Source organism: Coregonus lavaretus, assembly GCF_964263955.1.
Source record: "Coregonus lavaretus genome assembly, chromosome: 22".
Taxonomy (NCBI): Eukaryota; Metazoa; Chordata; class Actinopteri; order Salmoniformes; family Salmonidae; genus Coregonus; species Coregonus lavaretus.
Window position 1 is genome coordinate 14,111,841 of NC_140009.1, and position 18,765 is coordinate 14,130,605.

Genomic DNA, 18,765 nt, shown 5'->3' on the forward strand with positions numbered 1-18,765 from the left:
GAGCTGTAATTTGTATTTTCAAAAAGATGGACAATTGCAAAGCATGCTGAGTATTATTCTAATGAGCTCAGCCCCTAAAGAAGGTTTTGTCTAGAATGGATACAGCTTTTGGCAAAATTGACTTTTCATAGCAGGTTTAGGAGAACTATACAGCAGGTTAGGATAATTAATGTAGCAGGTTAGGAGAATTAGGTTAGACATGACCCCTAGACATGTTAATTTTCACACACATTTACATTTTGGTCATTTAGCACACACTCTTATCCAGAGTGACTTACAGTCAGTGTGTTCAACTAAAGATAAACAACTGTAGATAAACAACAACATATCACAGTCATAGCAAGTAAAACGTTTCTGTAACCATTACTGAGAATGTTGTTGATGTGGGGGCCGGCTACTTGCAAATGTATTTTATATGATGTCCCACTCTATCTGAATTCACCCTAGGTGCAATTATTAGTCTTATTACAGTCAGATTCAATAAATTGTTAGATTTACAGACCATATAGGTTAGATTTACACACCATAATCACCTCTCACCTTATTCTAAGGAATATTATATTATAAAGAATGTATGCAAGGATTAGGCCTATAATATTGACAACAAAATCTACCAATCAGCTCCCCTTTGAAGAAGGCAGACAGGCTGACGTCAGCCTGTCTGGCTAGCGCCGCGCTGTGCGCTAGGAGGGAGAAAAGCGCAGGGCGCGCGAGGAGGAAGAAGAAAAAACTCAAAACATGCTGGCAGAACGGGGTCACGAACTATGACCTTTTACAGAAGAAAAACAAAAACAAATATTTTTTTAAAAATAGAAGACCCAGACCTAAATCTGCAATCTTTGATCCGGGGGTAAGTCTTCATCCAAAATATTTAAGCGGTTTAAAGCTAGTGAAGGCACAGTCGAGACAAAAAAAACCCAGGATATTTTGTTGTAGTCTGCTGCTGTGCTGTTCGAGGGACAGCTCTAGCCGGTGGTGGGCTTGGGTCTGCATGGTTGTCAATCTTGGGCAGTGCTGTCATCTCTCATCTTATTTCAACGTTTAATGTATTACTTCTAGCAATTAAAATATCCATTCAGTGACAACGCCTTTGAAAAGCCTGTCCCCTGCGTCAAACCTTTGATATAAATGGATATATAAACGTGCCAAAATAAAGCTCTAAGGCCGAGGACAAAAGATGAGCTGTAGCTGTCAGTGCAGCCAAGTAGCTAGAATGCTAGCCGGCTAGTACAACCGCGCAGATGAACCCGACCCTTTTACCTTTGCCATCTCGAGAACAAGGAATTTTGTTTTGAGGGGTGCACGCGTAAGCATATGCGGGCGCTTCGATTTTTCATGTCAGGGTTTTGCTATTGAAATAATATGTTAAATAACGGGTATCTCATCGATATAAACATACATATTTTTACATTTAATGAATGGCTGCCTGCCGTATTGTTGGCGAATTGCCAGGTTCTCCATTTTGTCCGTTTGAATGTCGGAAGAAATTCGTTTTTGATAGACTCGTCGTTTGGCTAGTGAGCTAACGAACCCATGGCCTTCCCCCATCCTTTAGCCAATGACAGTCCTCACCGCGGTTGAAATCAAAGCCTTTTCTTCCTATAATGTGACACACACACAGAGAGCGATATAAAGAAAGAAAGATACAGACTCTCAGTCTCCCAAACACACACAATATGATTGGTAAAATCTAGAACTGGAAAGTGTGGGGTGTACTGTCTGAGGTGTAATTTCAACCTTGTGAAGTGTACACTTACACCCTTATGCCCTCCACTCCTTAATCAAATCACTGAAAAAGATGCAGTAGGTTCTCTCTCAGAGGACAGATCGGTCATGAGTGTACATCTCTGAAGGAGAGGGCTTTGCATGAGAAGAGGTTATCACATATCCCTACGAGAAAAGGGAACATGAAAATAGAATACCCGGGAAATGGGCAAGATGATACCAACGGTAGCTCTGGCAGGGCATAACCCTCGCCTGGCATATCGCTGGGATACTGAGCAGCAAGGGGCCTGAAATCCACACCATGTAATCAAAGATGAGAAAGAATGAGGGAGATGGCCTTGGTGCTGAATTGCATGAAGTCAAGGGGATAATTCTATGTTAAAAGCACTTATTCGTCTTAAAGTTGCTATATTTTGTGGCTGTAGCCGCACACTCTTGTTAAGATGCAAATATAATGTACGAAGCAAATTAAGTACTACCTGAACTTGGTCAATGACAATGCTCACGTTTGTTTTCTGTTTGAAAACGTTTGCTTAGGGTTGATCTTATTGAACGTAACCCTGCCTGCTGATATAAGAGAGGTTGCACGCTGCAGTTGACAGATGTCTTTGGCCTCGCTCCAGACAGGCCCCTCTAATGACCTTACATCACCATGATGACCAATGTGGAGGTGCTTGCTCAGCAGATAGTGGCCTCTGAGCAGGTGGCGGAGGTGAGTGACGTGTGTGTGTGTGTGTGGTTGTGTTATTATGGGAGAGGATGTGTTTGTGTACTCTACGAAGGTAAATTGTGCTTGCATGTTGGTTTTCTGTGTGTGTGTGTGGTTATTATGTTATTATGGAAGAGGATATGTTTGTGTGCTGTAAGGAGGTAAATTCTGTTTGCATGCTGGTTTTCTGTGTGTGACTGTGTCTGTACTGTGTATGTGAAAGGGCACCCTGACCCTAACCCATCCCATGCTTCCTTTTCAAAGATGATTCACTTTGTGAGACAAAGGCAATACACTGCCAGAGAGGGAAGCAAAACACCCCTGTTTTTGTCTGGTTCAATGAAAGTCATTGAACTAAGTAGACCAGACACTGCTGCTATTGCGTTTGTGTCTATGGGAGACAGACCCAGTTAAGTAGACCGGAACTGACCATTTTCAATGGTAAACGGCCTGAGTGAACTATCTTAATTTATCCACCATCTTTTACGATGCTGCTCTGTGTGGCATGGCAGGTTACTTCTGTCTCCTTGGTTGCCGTGGAGACAGAGGCCACTCTTAACCTTCAGAGGAGAGGGGTCACTCTGAGGGCACAGTCAAGCCCCTCCCTCTGTCTAGCTGCTGCTGGCTGCTGGCTTCCCTGCTGCTCACACATGTATTGTGTGTTTGTGTGTGCTGTGTTGCACATAAATCTTAGGTTCTGACTGTTAATGTGTTTGTATTGTGTGTTTCAGGTGCAGACCTCTCCCGCTGACTTGTCAGTGATGAGTGGCTCTCCACAGCGTTTCCAGATCATCTCTAACGAGCCCTCAGCCACACCGCAACACATTCAGGTAACAATACCCTACATTATTGACATGCTACTGCTTGAAGTCACTGCCACCTATTGATAGCCTACACACACTGCACCCTAGTGAAAATGTATAATATACACAGATTCCAAATCCCACTAACAACAAAATATTGTTTTAAAAACTATTTGGATACAACTTAAATAATTGTAAATTCTTAAATTAAAGGGATAGCAGTTGTTTGGATGGATAGATGTGGGATTATGACCCCTCCCTCCCCCTCCCTCCCTCTCAGATTGTAACGGACCAGCAGACGGGTCAGAAGATCCAGATAGTCACGACCATGGATCCCTTCAGCGGGCCCAAGCAGCAGTTCATCCTGGCGGCGGCTGATGGCTCTGGAACGGGCAAAGTCATCCTGACCTCCCCAGAGAACCAGGGCACCAAGCAGATCATTTTCACAACCGCAGACAGCCTGGTACCCGGCAGGATACAGGTACGGAAGTAGCCATAATACCACCATTCTAAATCACAGTCAGATACAGGTACGGAATTCACCATAACACCACAAATCTAAACCACAGCATTAGATGACACACTGTGTAACCTTTGACCCCTCAGTGACCTCTACTCCTCCTGATGTTCTAGATTGTGACAGATGCAGCGTCGGTGGAGCAGTTATTGGGGAAGGCAGGGGACGTGGGCCGGCCTCAACCTGTAGAGTATTGCGTGGTGTGTGGAGACAAGGCTTCAGGTACGCACACACACTGCACACACACACACTCACAGGCCATTGGCCCATTCATATCACTAACCCATTCTCTCTGTTCTGTGTCCAGGGCGTCACTATGGGTCTGTCAGCTGTGAAGGCTGTAAAGGCTTCTTCAAGAGGAGTGTGAGAAAGAACCTGACTTACAGTTGCCGCAGCAATCAGGACTGTGTTGTCAACAAGCACCACCGTAACCGCTGTCAGTTCTGCCGGCTGAGGAAATGCCTGGACATGGGCATGAAGATGGAGTGTGAGGCACACCAGCGAACGCACATGAAGATTGGTTTAATTTTTTTCTCCTGTCGCAGGCAGATTTTTGTCGGATAGGATGGTCGAGGGGCCAGAACATAATTATAATAATTTGTACACTGCAAATTAGTGCTGAGCGATTAATCTAAAGTTAGGTAAATTTTTCGGGTTTTAAACAACTAATTGACCGACGTCTGTTCAATTATTTGAATTCCATTTCGTTAGTTTTTTTTACTGTGAGCTCGATGTGCAGTTTCTGTAGAGATAAATCAGATGAAGCCTGAACTGTGTGATGTAGTAGGGAGTTGTAGTTTCCAACAGGTCAATATTCTACATAGTTTAGTGCAGAAAACGTGGTAATAAACTACAATGACCATAATCCTTTGCGCACCCGCTTAAACTTGTCCGGTCTGTGCGGAGCAGACACAAGAGACTGAGAGAAGAGAGAATGCAATCGAAAGGGATAGAAAGCAGTTGCTTCGCGAGTCTGAAAATAAAAGATCTAAAGTGATTGATAGTTGGTATTCAGCAGTCATAAAAGTATGCCTTATTGACTTTGAAGAACTACTAAAATAGTGATTTTGTCAGACAGCATAGGCAGCAGCTCTATAGAGATGAGATTATGACTTGGAATGAAATAGTAAAGTCATCAAATAAAACAAATATTTTATTAAAGTAATATATGATGGTTAATAATAATAATTATATACAGTTATGGGCAGTCACTACCATCATGGGACTTTTATTAATAGTTTTATTCAGTGTTGTTACAGCATTCAACAATAGTGCATTTAATGTGTAAAAAAATTACCGAAACCGAAAACCGTGAATATTTTTGTACAAATTTAACCGAAACCTAACCGACTTCAAAAAGCACTAATCGCTCGACACTACTGCAAATTGACCACAACTAAGCCCAAAAAGAGATTGTATTTGAAAAGAACAATCATTTCATACCTTGATTACATTTACATTTACATTTTAGTCATTTAGCAGACGCTCTTATCCAGAGCGACTTACAGTTAGTGCATACATTATTATTTTATTATTTTTTTCATACCCCCCCATGGGAATCGAACCCACAACCCTGGCGTTGCAAACGCCATGCTCTACCAACTGAGCTACATCCCTGCTGGCCATTCCCTCCCCTACCCTGGACAACGCTGGGCCAATTACATGCCACTGGGCACACACTGGTTGAATCAACGTTGTTGCCAGGTCATTTCAATGAAATGACCTGGAACCAACATGGAATAGAAGTTGAACTGACATCTATGCCCAGTGGGATATGTCTCTTTTTATATTTGTGGGAATACTTGGTTGGGAACAGATTTTCTAAATTAAATGCAATTTTTATAGATATTTTTGTTGCTAAGAACTTTTGGGGTCCAGCAAAAAAATCACGCTGCCTGTTGCCGACCCCTGCTGTAGGGTTTTAGTGTTGTTGATGGTGTTTCTGTCCTGTGTGCTCTCAGCCGTGCAGAGTGAAAGGAAGCCCATTGACCTGCCCAGAGAGAGGCCTGTTAACTGTGCTGCGTCCACAGAGAAGATCTACATCAGGAAGAACCTGATGAGCCCACTCATCGCCACGCCAACCTTCATCACTGACAGTGACGGCTCCAGGTCAGAGACTGAGATTGCTACTTTGTCTCCTTACTTGATCATGTGATTTTGAATTGTCCCGTGGGTTAGAATCTCTGCTCTGATTGGTGCTTTGGGTTAGTCTTCGGGCTCTGATTGGTCCTGTGGGTTAGACTTTGGTCTCTGACTGGTGTTGTGTGCAGATCCAGTCTGCTAGACACAGGGATGCTGGTGAACATCCAGCAGCCTCTGATCCAGGCTGACGGGACACTACTGCTGGCCACAGACACCAAGGTACAAACTCAGTTATTCCTCAACATTCTCAGTGTAATCCCTGTCCTGACATGCTGTGAGTTGGACTGGTCATTGGAATCAGAGTGTGTTGTTATTCTCATCACTGGCTCACTGGATGTGCCCCCCTCGCCAGTCTGAGTCGGGGCAGGGGGACTTGGGGACGCTTGCCAGCGTGGTGACGTCTCTGGCCAACCTGACCGACTCCCTCAGTGAGTCCCTGAACAACAGTGATACCTCAGATGACCAGCAGGAGGAGCAGTCTGCTAGCGAGATAACACGGTACGCATGCAGTGGCTCTGTGAGAATAAGTCTGTGTGTGTGTGCGTGTGTAATTGCTCCTGTATTGTGTATGTGTCTTCAGTGCCTTTGACACCCTGGCCAAAGCCCTGAACCCATCCGAGTCGGGGGGGGGGCAGAACCTGGCGGAGGGAGGGGTGTGTGTGGGCGGAGCCACCATCCAAGTGATCAGCCAAGACCAGGTGACCCCCCTCATTGAGGTGGAGGGCCCGCTGCTCACAGACACACACGTCAGCTTCAAGGTGGGGGATCTAAACTTGAAACTTAAAATGTATTCACATTTTGCTGGTGTTCAACCATTTATTTTTGTATGCACGTCACCTTTGTGTTTTCAATAACCTGACATCTCTATCTCTCTATTTTTTTCGGTCCCTCTGTACCGCCTATAGCTGACCATGCCCAGCCCCATGCCAGAGTATCTGAATGTGCACTACATCTGTGAGTCAGCGTCCCGCCTCCTCTTCCTCTCCATGCACTGGGCAAGCTCCATCCCTGCATTCTCCGCTCTCGGGTAAGAACACTCTTATCAAAGTGTTATTACGCTTTTAGTATTGATGTGTGTGTGACTTGAACTGTCTGTGTGTGTGTGTGTGTGTGTGTGTGTGTGTGTGTGTGTGTGTGTGTGCATCATCATGTGTGTGTGTGTGTGCTGAGGGGTTGAAGCTACAAACCCAAGCCTATGGGTTCGTAGCTTCAACCCCGCAACACACACACACACACACACACACACCCAATTGATTAATGGACTGCTGAATGTATATTTTATTATCTTGCTTTGTTTGCTCTTTTCCATATTATGTACAGTGGGGAAAAAAAGTATTTATTCAGCCACTAATTGTGCAAGTTCTCCCACTTAAAAAGATGAGAGAGGCCTGTAATTTTCATCATAGGTACACGTCAACTATGACAGACAAAATGAGAAAAAAAATCCAGAAAATCACATTGTAGGATTTTTTATGAATTTATTTGCAAATCATGGTGGAAAATAAGTATTTGGTCAATAACAAAAGTTTCTCAATACTTTGTTATATACCCTTTGTTGGCAATGACACAGGTCAAACGTTTTCTGTAAGTCTTCACAAGGTTTTCACACACTGTTGCTGGTATTTTGGCCCATTCCTCCATGCAGATCTCCTCTAGAGCAGTGATGTTTTGGGGCTGTCGCTGGGCAACACGGACTTTCAACTCCCTCCAAAGATTTTCTATGGGGTTGAGATCTGGAGACTGGCTAGGCCACTCCAGGACCTTGAAATGCTTCTTACGAAGCCACTCCTTCGTTGCCCGGGCGGTGTGTTTGGGATCATTGTCATGCTGAAAGACCCAGCCACGTTTCATCTGCAGTGCCCTTGCTGATGGAAGGAGGTTTTCACTCAAAATCTCACGATACATGGCCCCATTCATTCTTTCCTTTACACGGATCAGTCGTCCTGGTCCCTTTGCAGAAAAACAGCCCCAAAGCATGATGTTTCCACCCCCATGCTTCACAGTAGGTATGGTGTTCTTTGGATGCAACTCAGCATTCTTTGTCCTCCAAACACGACGAGTTGAGTTTTTACCAAAAAGTTCTATTTTGGTTTCATCTGACCATATGACATTCTCCCAATCCTCTTCTGGATCATCCAAATGCACTCTAGCAAACTTCAGACGGGCCTGGACATGTACTGGCTTAAGCAGGGGGACACATCTGGCACTGCAGGATTTGAGTCCCTGGCGGCGTAGTGTGTTACTGATGGTAGGCTTTGTTACTTTGATCCCAGCTCTCTGCAGGTCATTCACTAGGTCCCCCCGTGTGGTTCTGGGATTTTTGCTCAACGTTCTTGTGATCATTTTGACCCCACGGGGTGAGATCTTGCGTGGAGCCCCAGATCGAGGGAGATTATCAGTGGTCTTGTATGTCTTCCATTTCCTAATAATTGCTCCCACAGTTGATTTCTTCAAACCAAGCTGCTTACCTATTGCAGATTAAGTCTTCCCAGCCTGGTGCAGGTCTACAATTTTGTTTCTGGTGTCCTTTGACAGCTCTTTGGTCTTGGCCATAGTGGAGTTTGGAGTGTGACTGTTTGAGGTTGTGGACAGGTGTCTTTTATACTGATAACAAGTTCAAACAGGTGCCATTAATACAGGTAACGAGTGGAGGACAGAGGAGCCTCTTAAAGAAGAAGTTACAGGTCTGTGAGAGCCAGAAATCTTGCTTGTTTGTAGGTGACCAAATACTTATTTTCCACCATAATTTGCAAATAAATTCATAAAAAATCCTACAATGTGATTTTCTGGATTTTTTTTCTTCTCAATTTGTCTGTCATAGTTGACGTGTACCTATGATGAAAATTACAGGCCTCTCTCATCTTTTTAAGTGGGAGAACTTGCACAATTGGTGGCTGACTAAATACTTTTTTCCCCCACTGTATATCTCTGATAACCCAGGAAATGGCTAAAAATAGCCCATATTAATAAATGTAGCCTTAGAAATAAGGTTCATGAAATCAATAACTTGCTAACGTCAGATAACATTAATATATTAGCCATTTCTGAGACTCACTTAGATCATTCATTTCATGATACAGCAGTAGCAATACAAGGATATAACATCTATAGAAGAGACAGAAATGCTTATGGGGGAGGTGTTGCTGTATACACTACCGTTCAAAAGTTTGGGGTCACTTAGAAATGTCCTTGTTTTCGAAAGAAAAGCAATTTTTTTGTCCATTAAAATAACATAAAATTGATCAAAAATACAGCGTAGACATTGTTAATGTTGTAAATGGCTATTGTAGCTGAAAACGACAGATTTTTTATGGAATATCTACATAGGCGTACAGAGGCCCATTATCAGCAACCATCAGTCCTGTGTTCCAATGGCACGTTGTGTTTGCTAATCCAAGTTTATCATTTTAAAAGGCTAATTGATCATTAGAAAACCCTTTTGCAATTATGTTAGCACAGCTCCGGGATGCTGACCTTCTAGGCAGAGTTGCAAAGAAAAAGCCATATCTCAGACCGGCCAATAAAAATAAAAGATTTAGATGGGCAGTCTGAGATATGGCTTTTTCTTTGCAACTCTGCCTAGAAGGTCAGCATCCCGGAGTCGCCTCTTCACTGTTGACATTGAGACTGGTGTTTTGCGGGTACTATTTAATGAAGCTGCCAGTTGAGGACCTGTGAGGCGCCTGTTTCTCAAACTAGACACTGTAATGTATTTGTCCTCTTGCTCTGTTGTGCACCGGGGCCTCCCACTCCTCTTTCTATTCTGGTTAGAGCCAGTTTGAGCTGTACTGTGAAGGGAGTAGTACACAGTGTTGTACGAGATCTTCAGTTTCTTGGCAATTTCTCGCATGGAATATCCATCATTTCTCAGAATAAGAATATACTGACGAGTTTCAGAAGAAAGTTATTTATTTCTGGCCATTTTGAGCCCGTAATCGAACCCACAATTGCTAATGCTCCAGATACTCAACTAGCCTCAAGAAGGCCAGTTTTATTGCTTCTTTAATCTTCACAACAGTTTTCAGCTGTGCTAACATAATTGCAAAAGGGTTTTCTAATGATCAATTAGCTTTTTAAAATGATAAACTTGGATTAGCAAACACAACATGCCATTGGAACACAGGACTGATTGTTGCTGATAATGGGCCTCTGTACGCCTATGTAGATATTCCATTACAAATCAGCCGTTTCCAGCTACAATAGCCATTTACAACATTAACAATGTCTACACTGTATTTCTGATCAATTTGATGTTATTTTCATGGACAAAAAAAGTGCTTTTCTTTCGAAAAAAACAAGGAAATGTTTAAGTGACCCCAAACTTTTGAACGGTAGTGTATATTCAGAGCTATATCCCAGTAATGCTTAGAGAGGATGTTATGTCAAGTGTTGTGGTTGTAGGTTCCCTTGGCACATCTAAAGCATTTTCTTTTGGGGTGTTGCTATAGGCCACCAAGTGCTAACAGTCAGTATCTAAATAATATGTGTGAAATGCTTGATAGTGTGTGTGATGTAAACAGAGAGGTCTACTTTCTTGGGGACCTGAATATTGACTGGTTTTTATCAAGCTGTCCACTCAAAGGAAGCTTCTCACTGTAACCAGTGCTTGTAATCTGGTTCAGGTTATTAATCATCAACCTACCAGGGTGTTTACAAACACAACAGGAACAAGATCATCCACATGTATCGATCACATTTTTACTAATACTGTAGAACTTTGTTCTAAAGCTGTATCTGTACCCATTGAATGCAGTGGTCACAATATAGTGGCTACAGTGCATTCAGAATGTATTCAGACCCCTTGACTTTTTCCACATATGTTACAGCCTTATTCTAAAATGGATTAAATCGTTTTTTTTCTTCATCAATCTACACACAATACCCCATAATGATGAAGCAAAAACAGGTTTTTAGAAAACTGAAATATCACATTTACATAAGTATTCAGACCCTTTACTCAGTACTTTGTTGAAGCACCTTTGGCAGCGATTACAGCCACGAGTCTTCTTGGGTATAACGCTACAAGCTTGGCACACCTGTATTTGAGGAGTTTCTCCCATTCTTCTCTGTAGATCGTCACAAGCTCTGTCAGGTTTGATGGGGAGCGTCGCTGCACAGCTATTTTCAGGTATCTCCAGAGATGTTTGATCGGGTTCAAGTCTGGCTCTGGCTGGGCCACTCAAGGACATTCAGAGACTTGTCCTGAACCCACTCCTGCGTTGTCTTGGCTGTGTGCTCAGTGTTGTTGTCCTGTTGGAAGTTGAACCTTCGCCCCAGTCTGAGGTCCTGAGCTATCTGGAGCAGATTTTCATCAAGGATCTCTCTGTACTTTGCTCTGTTCATCTTTCCCTCAATCCTGGCTAGTATCTCAGTCCCTGCCGCTGAAAAACATCCCCACAGCATGATGCTGCCACCACCATGCTTCACCATAGGGATGGTGCCAGGTTTCCTCCAGACGTGACACTTGGCATTCAGGCCAAAGAGTTCGATCTTGGTTTCATCAGACCAGATAATCTTGTTTCTCATGGTCAGAGTCCTTTAGGTGCCTTTTGGCAAACTCCAAGCAGGCTGTCTTGTGCCTTTTACTGAGGCGTGGCTTTCGTCTGGCCACTCTACCATAAAGGCCTGATTGGTGGAGTGCTGCAGAGATGGTTGTCCTTCTGGAATGTTCTCCCATCTCCACAGAGGAACTCTGGATCTCAGTCAGAGTTACCATTGGGTTCTTGGTCACCTCCCTGACCAAGGCACTTCTCCCCCGATTGCTCAGTTTGGCAGGGCGGCCAGCTCTAGGAATAGTCCATTTGAAAATGATGGAGGCCACTGTGTTCTTGGGGACCTTCAATGCTGCAGAAATGTTTTGGACCCCTTTCCCAGATCTGTGCCAAGACACAATTCTGTCTCAGAGCTCTACGGACAATTCCTTCAACCTCATGGCTTGGTTTTTGCGCTGACATGCACTGTCAAATGTGGGACCTTATATAGACAGGTGTGTGCCTTTCCAAATCATGTCCAATTAATTTAATTTACCACAGGTGGACTCCAATCAAGTTGTAGAAAAATCTCAAGGATGGTCAATGGAAACAGGGATGCACCTGAGCTCAATTTCGAGTCTCATAGCAAAGGGTAGGAATACTTATGTAAATACGTTATTCCTGTTTTTTATTTTTAACAAATTTGCAAACATTTTAAAAAACCTGTTTTCACTTTGTCATTATGGGGTATTGTGTGTAGATTGATGAGAAAAATATATATTTAATCAATTTTAGAATAAGGCTGTAATGTAACAAAATGTGGAAAAAGCCAAGGGTTCTGAATACTTTCCGAATGCACTGTATATTTACATTTACATAATTTAGCAGACACTCTTATCCAGAGCGACTTACAAATTGGTGCATTCAACTTATGATAGCCAGTGGGACAACCACCTTTTTTTTATGGGGGGTGGGGGAAGAAGGATTACTTTATACTATTCCAGGTATTCCTTAAAGAGGTAGGGTTTCAAGTGTCTCCGGAAGGTGGTCAGTGACTCCGCTGTCCTGGCGTCGTGGGGGAGCTTGTTCCACCATTGGGGTGCCAGAGCAGCATATCCAGGAAAGCCAAAATTCCAAAAACTGGGCCTAAAATAGTGTATCAGAGATCATACAAAAGATTTTGCTGTGACTCTTTTGTGGATGATGTTAAAAATATTTGTTGTTCTGATGTGATTAATAAGGAGCATCCAGACGCTGCACTTGATGAATTTATGAAATTGCTTCTTCCAGTTATTTATAAACATTCACCTGTTAGGAAACTGACTGTTAGAACTGTTAAGGCTCCATGGATTGATGAGGAATTGATAAACTGTATGGTTGAAAGAGATGGGGCAAAAGGAGTGGCTAATAAGTCTGGCTGCACATCTGACTGGCTGACTTACTGCAAATTGAGAAATGATATGACTAAACTCAACAAAATGAATATGAAGCCAAGATCAATGCTATAAAGAATGATGGAGTACTTTAAATGAAATTATGGGCAGAAAGACAAATTCTACTCCATCTTTCATCGAATCAGATGTCTTATTCATCATTTGATGTTGCCAATTATTTAAATGATTACTTCATTGGAAAAGTGGGCAAACTTAGGCAGGAAATGCCAACAACGAACAGTGAGCCATAGTATTCATGCATAAAAAATAAATAATGAAAGAAAAGCATTGCAAGTTTAATTTTGTAAAGTTAGTGTGGGAGAGGTGGAAAGATTATTATTATCGATCAAAAATGACAAACCTCCTGGCATTGACAACTTAGATGGAAAGCTACTGAGGATGGTAGCTGACTCTATATCCACTACTATCTGTCATATACAGTGGGTAGAACAAGTATTTGATACACTGCCGATTTTGCAGGTTTTCCTACTTACAAAGCATGTAGAGGTCTGTAATGTTTTGTCATAGGTACACTTCAACTGTGAGAGACAAAAATCCAGAAAATGTAATTGTATGATTTTTAAGTAATTAATTTGCATTTTATTGCATGATATAAGTATTTGATACATCAGAAAAGCAGAACTTTATATTTGGTACAGAAACCTTTGTTTGCAATTACAGAGATCATACGTTTCCTGTAGGTCTTGGCCAGGTTTGCACACACTGCAGTAGGGATTTTGGCCCACTCCTCCATACAGACCTTCTCCAGATCCTTCAGGTTTCGGGGCTGTCGCTGGGCAATACGGACTTTCAGCTCCCTCCAAAGATGTTCTATTGGGTTCAGGTCTGGAGACTGGCTAGGCCACTCCAGGACCTTGAGATGCTTCTTACGGAGCCACTCCTTAGTTGCCCTGGCTGTGTGTTTCGGGTCGTTGTCATGCTGGAAGACCCAGCCACGACCCATCTTCAATGCTCTTACTGAGGGAAGGAGGTTGTTGGCCAAGATCTCGCAATACATGGCCCCATCCATCCTCCCCTCAATACGGTGCAGTCGTCCTGTCCCCTTTGCAGAAAAGCATCCCCAAAAATTTTTTCCACCTCCATGCTTCACGGTTGGGATGGTGTTCTTGGGCTTGTACTCATCCTTCTTCTTCCTCCAAACACGGCGAGTGGAGTTTAGACCAAAAAGCTCTATTTTTGTCTCATCAGACCACATGACCTTCTCCCATTCCTCCTCTGGATCATCCAGATGGTCATTGGCAAACTTCAGACGGGCCTGGACATGCGCTGGCTTGAGCAGGGGGACATTGCGTGCGCTGCAGGATTTTAATCCATGACGGCGTAGTGTGTTACTAATGGTTTTCTTTGAGACTGTGGTCCCAGCTCTCTTCAGGTCATTGACCAGGTCCTGCCGTGTAGTTCTGGGCTGATCCCTCACCTTCCTCATGATCATTGATGCCCCACGAGGTGAGATCTTGCATGGAGCCCCAGACCGAGGGTGGTTGACCGTCATCTTGAACTTCTTCCATTTTCTAATAATTGTGCCAACAGTTGTTGCCTTCTCACCAAGCTTCTTGCCTATTGTCCTGTAGCCCATCCCAGCCTTGTGCAGGTCTACAATTTTATCCCTGATGACCTTACACAGCTCTCTGGTTTTGGCCATTGTGGAGAGGTTGGAGTCTGTTTGATTGAGTGTGTGGACAGGTGTCTTTTATACAGGTAACAAGTTCAAACAGGTGCAGTTAATACAGGTAATGAGTGGAGAACAGGAGGGCTTCTTAAAGAAAAACTAACAGGTCTGTGAGAGCCGGAATTCTTACTGGTTGGTAGGTGATCAAATACTTATGTCATGCAATAAAATGCAAATTAATTACTTAAAAATCATACAATGTGATTTTCTGGATTTTTGTTTTAGATTCCGTCTCTCACAGTTGAAGTGTACCTATGATAAAAATTACAGACCTCTACATGCTTTGTAAGTAGGAAAACCTGCAAATTCGGCAGTGTATCAAATACTTGTTCTCCCCACTGTATTTAATCTGAGCCTAGAGGAAAGTCTTTGTCCTCAGGCCTGGAGGGAAGCCAAAGTCATTCCGTTACCCAAGAGTGGTAATGCAGCCTTTACTGCTTCTAACAGCAGACCTATAAGCTTGCTGCCAGCTTTTAGCAAACTGTTGGAAAAAATGGTGTTTGACCAAATACAATGCTATTTCTCTGTAACAAATGAACAACAGACGTTCAGCATCCTTATAGAGAAGGGCACTCAACATGTACTGCACTGACACAAATGACTGATTGAAAGAAATTGATTTTGAGAAGATTGTGGGAGCTGTACTTTTAAATTTCAGTGCAGCCTTTGATATTATTGTCCATAACCTGTTGTTGAAAAAACGTATGTGTTATGGCTTTTCAACCTCTGCCATATCTTGGATTCTGAGCTATCTTATCTAATAGAACTCAAAGGGTTTTCTGCAATGGAAGCTTCTCTAATGTCAAACATGTAAAGTGTGGTGTACCGCAGGGCAGCTCTGTAGGCCCTCTACTCTTTTCTATTTTTACCAATGACCTGCCACTGGCATTAAATAAAGCATGTGTGTCCATGTATGCTGATGATTAAACCATATACCCATCAGCAACCACAGCTAATTAAGTCACTGAAACCCTTAACAAAGAGTTGCAGTATGTTTTGGAATGGGTGGCCAGTAATAAACTGGTCCTGAACATCTCTAAAACTAAGAGCATTGTATTTGGTACAAATCATTCCCTAAGTTCTAGACCTCAGCTGAATTTGGTAATGAATGGTGTGTCTGTTGAGCAAGTTGAGGAGACTAAATTACTTGGCGTTACCTTAGACTGTAAACTATCATGGTCAAAACATATAGATTCAATGGTTGTAAAGATGGGGAGAGGTCTGTCCGTAATAAAGAGATGCTATGCTTTTTTGACACCACACTCCAAAAAGCAAGTTCTGCAGGCTCTAGTTTTGTCTTATCTTGATTATTGTCCAGTCGTGTGGTCGAGTGCTGCAAGGAAAGACCTAGTTAAGCTGCAGCTGGCCCAGAACAGAGCGGCACGTCTTGCTCTTCATTGTAATCAGAGGGCTGATATAAATGTTATACATGCCAGTCTCTCTTGGCTAAGAGTTGAGGAGAGACTGACTGCATCACTTCTTCTTTTTATAAGAAACATTAATGTGTTGAAAATCCCAAATTGTTTGCATAGTCAATTTACACAGCTCTGACACACAACCTTACCCCACCAGACATGCCACCGGGGTCTTTTCACAGTCCCCAAATCCAAAACAAATTCAAGAAAGCGTACAGTATTATATAGAGCCATTATTGCATGGAACTCCGTTCCATCTCATATTGCTCAAATAATCAGCAAACCTGGTTAAAAAAAAACAGATAAAGCAACACCTCACGGCACAACGCCTCTCCACTATTTGACCTAGATAGTTTGTGTGTATGTATTTTTTATTTTTTTTATATGTATGTAGTTTTGTCCCTGAGCTGTTCTTGTCTATTAATGTTCTGTATTATGTCATGTTTCATGTTTTGTGTGGACCCCAGGAAGAGTAGCTGCTGCTTTTGCAACAGCTAATGGGGGATCCTAATTAAATACAAAAATCTCAACCAATCTCGATTTAGTCCTGTAACTGTATGTGTGTGTGTGTGTGTGTCTCAGTCAGGAGAGTAACACCAGCCTGGTACGTGCCTGTTGGAATGAGCTGTTCACTCTGGGGCTGGCTCAGTGTGCTCAGATCATGAGTCTCTCCACCATCCTGGAAGCCATCATCAACCACCTCCAGAACAGCATCCAAGACGGTACACCATCAAACCTCCAGATCTCCATACAAAACAGTGAACGCACTAAATTCACAAAACGCACACCCTGATACAATCAGACACACAGATACAGAAGCTATGGATGCAAGACTCAAACTCCCCACAAACAAGTTCATTTCTAATTATTTATGTGTTGTAAAGTGTTGTTTGATGTTCCCCTGTAGATAAGGTGTCTGCGGAGAGAGTGAAGCTGGTGATGGAACACATCTGGAAGCTGCAGGAGTTCTGTAACAGCATGGTTAAGATGGAGACAGACAACTATGAGTATGCTTACCTGAAGGCCATAGTGCTCTTCAGCCCTGGTGAGCATGGTCCCATTAACATCATACATTATGTTAGAAATACATCATAAATCACAGGCAATGACTAGAGACTCAAGATTCTCCTGGTCAGGTCACGTGGTCAAGAAAATATAAATTCCCTATGAGAAACATCTGACATCAGATAAGAGTCAATTTACTCCGCAAAATTATTTTTGACATATACAGTACATGGGTCGTTCCACGAAATTAGTGCCTTTTGCGTCCCTTTGATATTTTAAGTAGAAATTGTGCACAAATATACAATTTTAAAAGCCTTTCATATTAATTGTAGTGCCCTTTAATATAGACCACATTTTGTATGAATAAAGACTTTCTAAAGTGCCAAAATTCAGCATTTTGACATGTCCCTCTTTGCGTCCTCTGTGACTTCTAGGAAGATTTTAACCCACTTAATCCCAACATTTCTCATTTTTCACCATCATTGTAAAGCCCTAGTTATTTTTTTGCTTTGACAAAGTCATTTCTGAAGATTATTATTAATTTAATGTGATTAGTGATTCATTTTTCATTTTAAGGTCAACCCTGTTACGTGAACTGAAATCTCATTTTAATATCTGAAACTATTCCTTTAAAAAAAATAGTCAAATCATAGTGTAAAAGCAGGTGAGCGGGTTCTTCTCTTTTTGACCATTTTCTGGTGTTTTGTGGTGGAAAACTGAGCGGGTCGAGCGGGTGAAGCTTGCATTCAATTACCCCTACCTGTTGCACACAACAATCTTCCATTCCCCTATCACAAGGGGATTTATGGCTGATTTAAAATGAAGTCGTCAACCCTGTTACGGTCAACACTGTTACTTTATTTGGCACTTACTATAGTATTATTTTCTCTTTAACCTCTTGAGATGGGAAAATTTGTTTTTTTATTAAGTTGAACATGTGTTCTTTATGACAGAATATAAAAATGTGGTGAAATAAAATGTTTTCTTTTCACCAAGTTACACTAATCAAAAGGCACCTAATTGGTGGAGCAACCCACATAGGGATATATATGTACAGTATATCAACTAGAAGAGTAGATAAGCATAACATGATAATTTGATAACATTTTCTCATATTTATCTCATAGTGTATTGTTAGGAAACAGCTATTGTGTGTCTCACTAATCAGACCATCCAGGCCTGAACAGTTGCAGCCAGATAGTGAAGTTCCAGGAGAAAGCCCAGATGGAGCTGCAGGACTATGTGCAGAAGACCTATCCAGATGACACCTACAGGTATGCTGTATGCCAATCAGGACCTTGATATATCCTAAAACCCTCCCCACAGGTCCCATAAATTCATATGTGAATCTATCTCTTTCTGATTGGATCCATATATCACATGTATTAACTTGTCTCTCTCTGATTGATTCTCCCAGGTTGACTCGTATCCTGATGCGTCTCCCGGCGCTGCGTCTGATGAGCTCCAGCATCACAGAAGAGCTATTCTTCACCGGCCTGATCGGCAACGTGCCCATCGACAGCATCATCCCTTACATCCTCAAGATGGAGACCGCAGACTACAACACCCAGATCACCGGTCCCACAGCGTGACCCCCCGCCAACACCCCTATCCACCCCCAAACCTCTCTAGACTTGTACCACGTACCCCCCCCCCCCCCCCCCCCCCCCTAAAAATGCCCTCATTCTGAAACCACCATATTTTGTCCTGCAAACATTTGTTGTTATTAAAATACTCTTCACAAGATGCAAAGTCATGGAGAAATCCCTTTCGGACCGTGTTGTTCCCAGAATGTCTGCTCATCGTTTGTGGTTATGCATCGTAACCATGAGGACCCCTGGATGAGGGTTTGATT

General features: G+C 42.6%; 1 protein-coding gene across 1 annotated transcript; it reads left to right on the forward strand.

The window, feature by feature from the left end:
- The first annotated feature begins 730 nt into the window (after positions 1-730).
- nr2c2 (nuclear receptor subfamily 2, group C, member 2) lies at positions 731-18,525 on the forward strand. The gene is made up of 15 exons (XM_084186828.1): positions 731-850; positions 2,263-2,437; positions 3,166-3,264; positions 3,518-3,718; positions 3,871-3,976; positions 4,062-4,241; positions 5,716-5,863; positions 6,025-6,115; positions 6,249-6,394; positions 6,477-6,654; positions 6,802-6,923; positions 16,488-16,627; positions 16,813-16,950; positions 18,079-18,184; positions 18,328-18,525. Exons 2-15 carry the CDS (start codon positions 2,378-2,380, stop codon positions 18,500-18,502), a joined length of 1,890 nt encoding a protein of 629 aa, XP_084042954.1. The 5' UTR covers positions 731-850; positions 2,263-2,377; the 3' UTR covers positions 18,503-18,525.
- Positions 18,526-18,765: the final 240 nt, after the last annotated feature.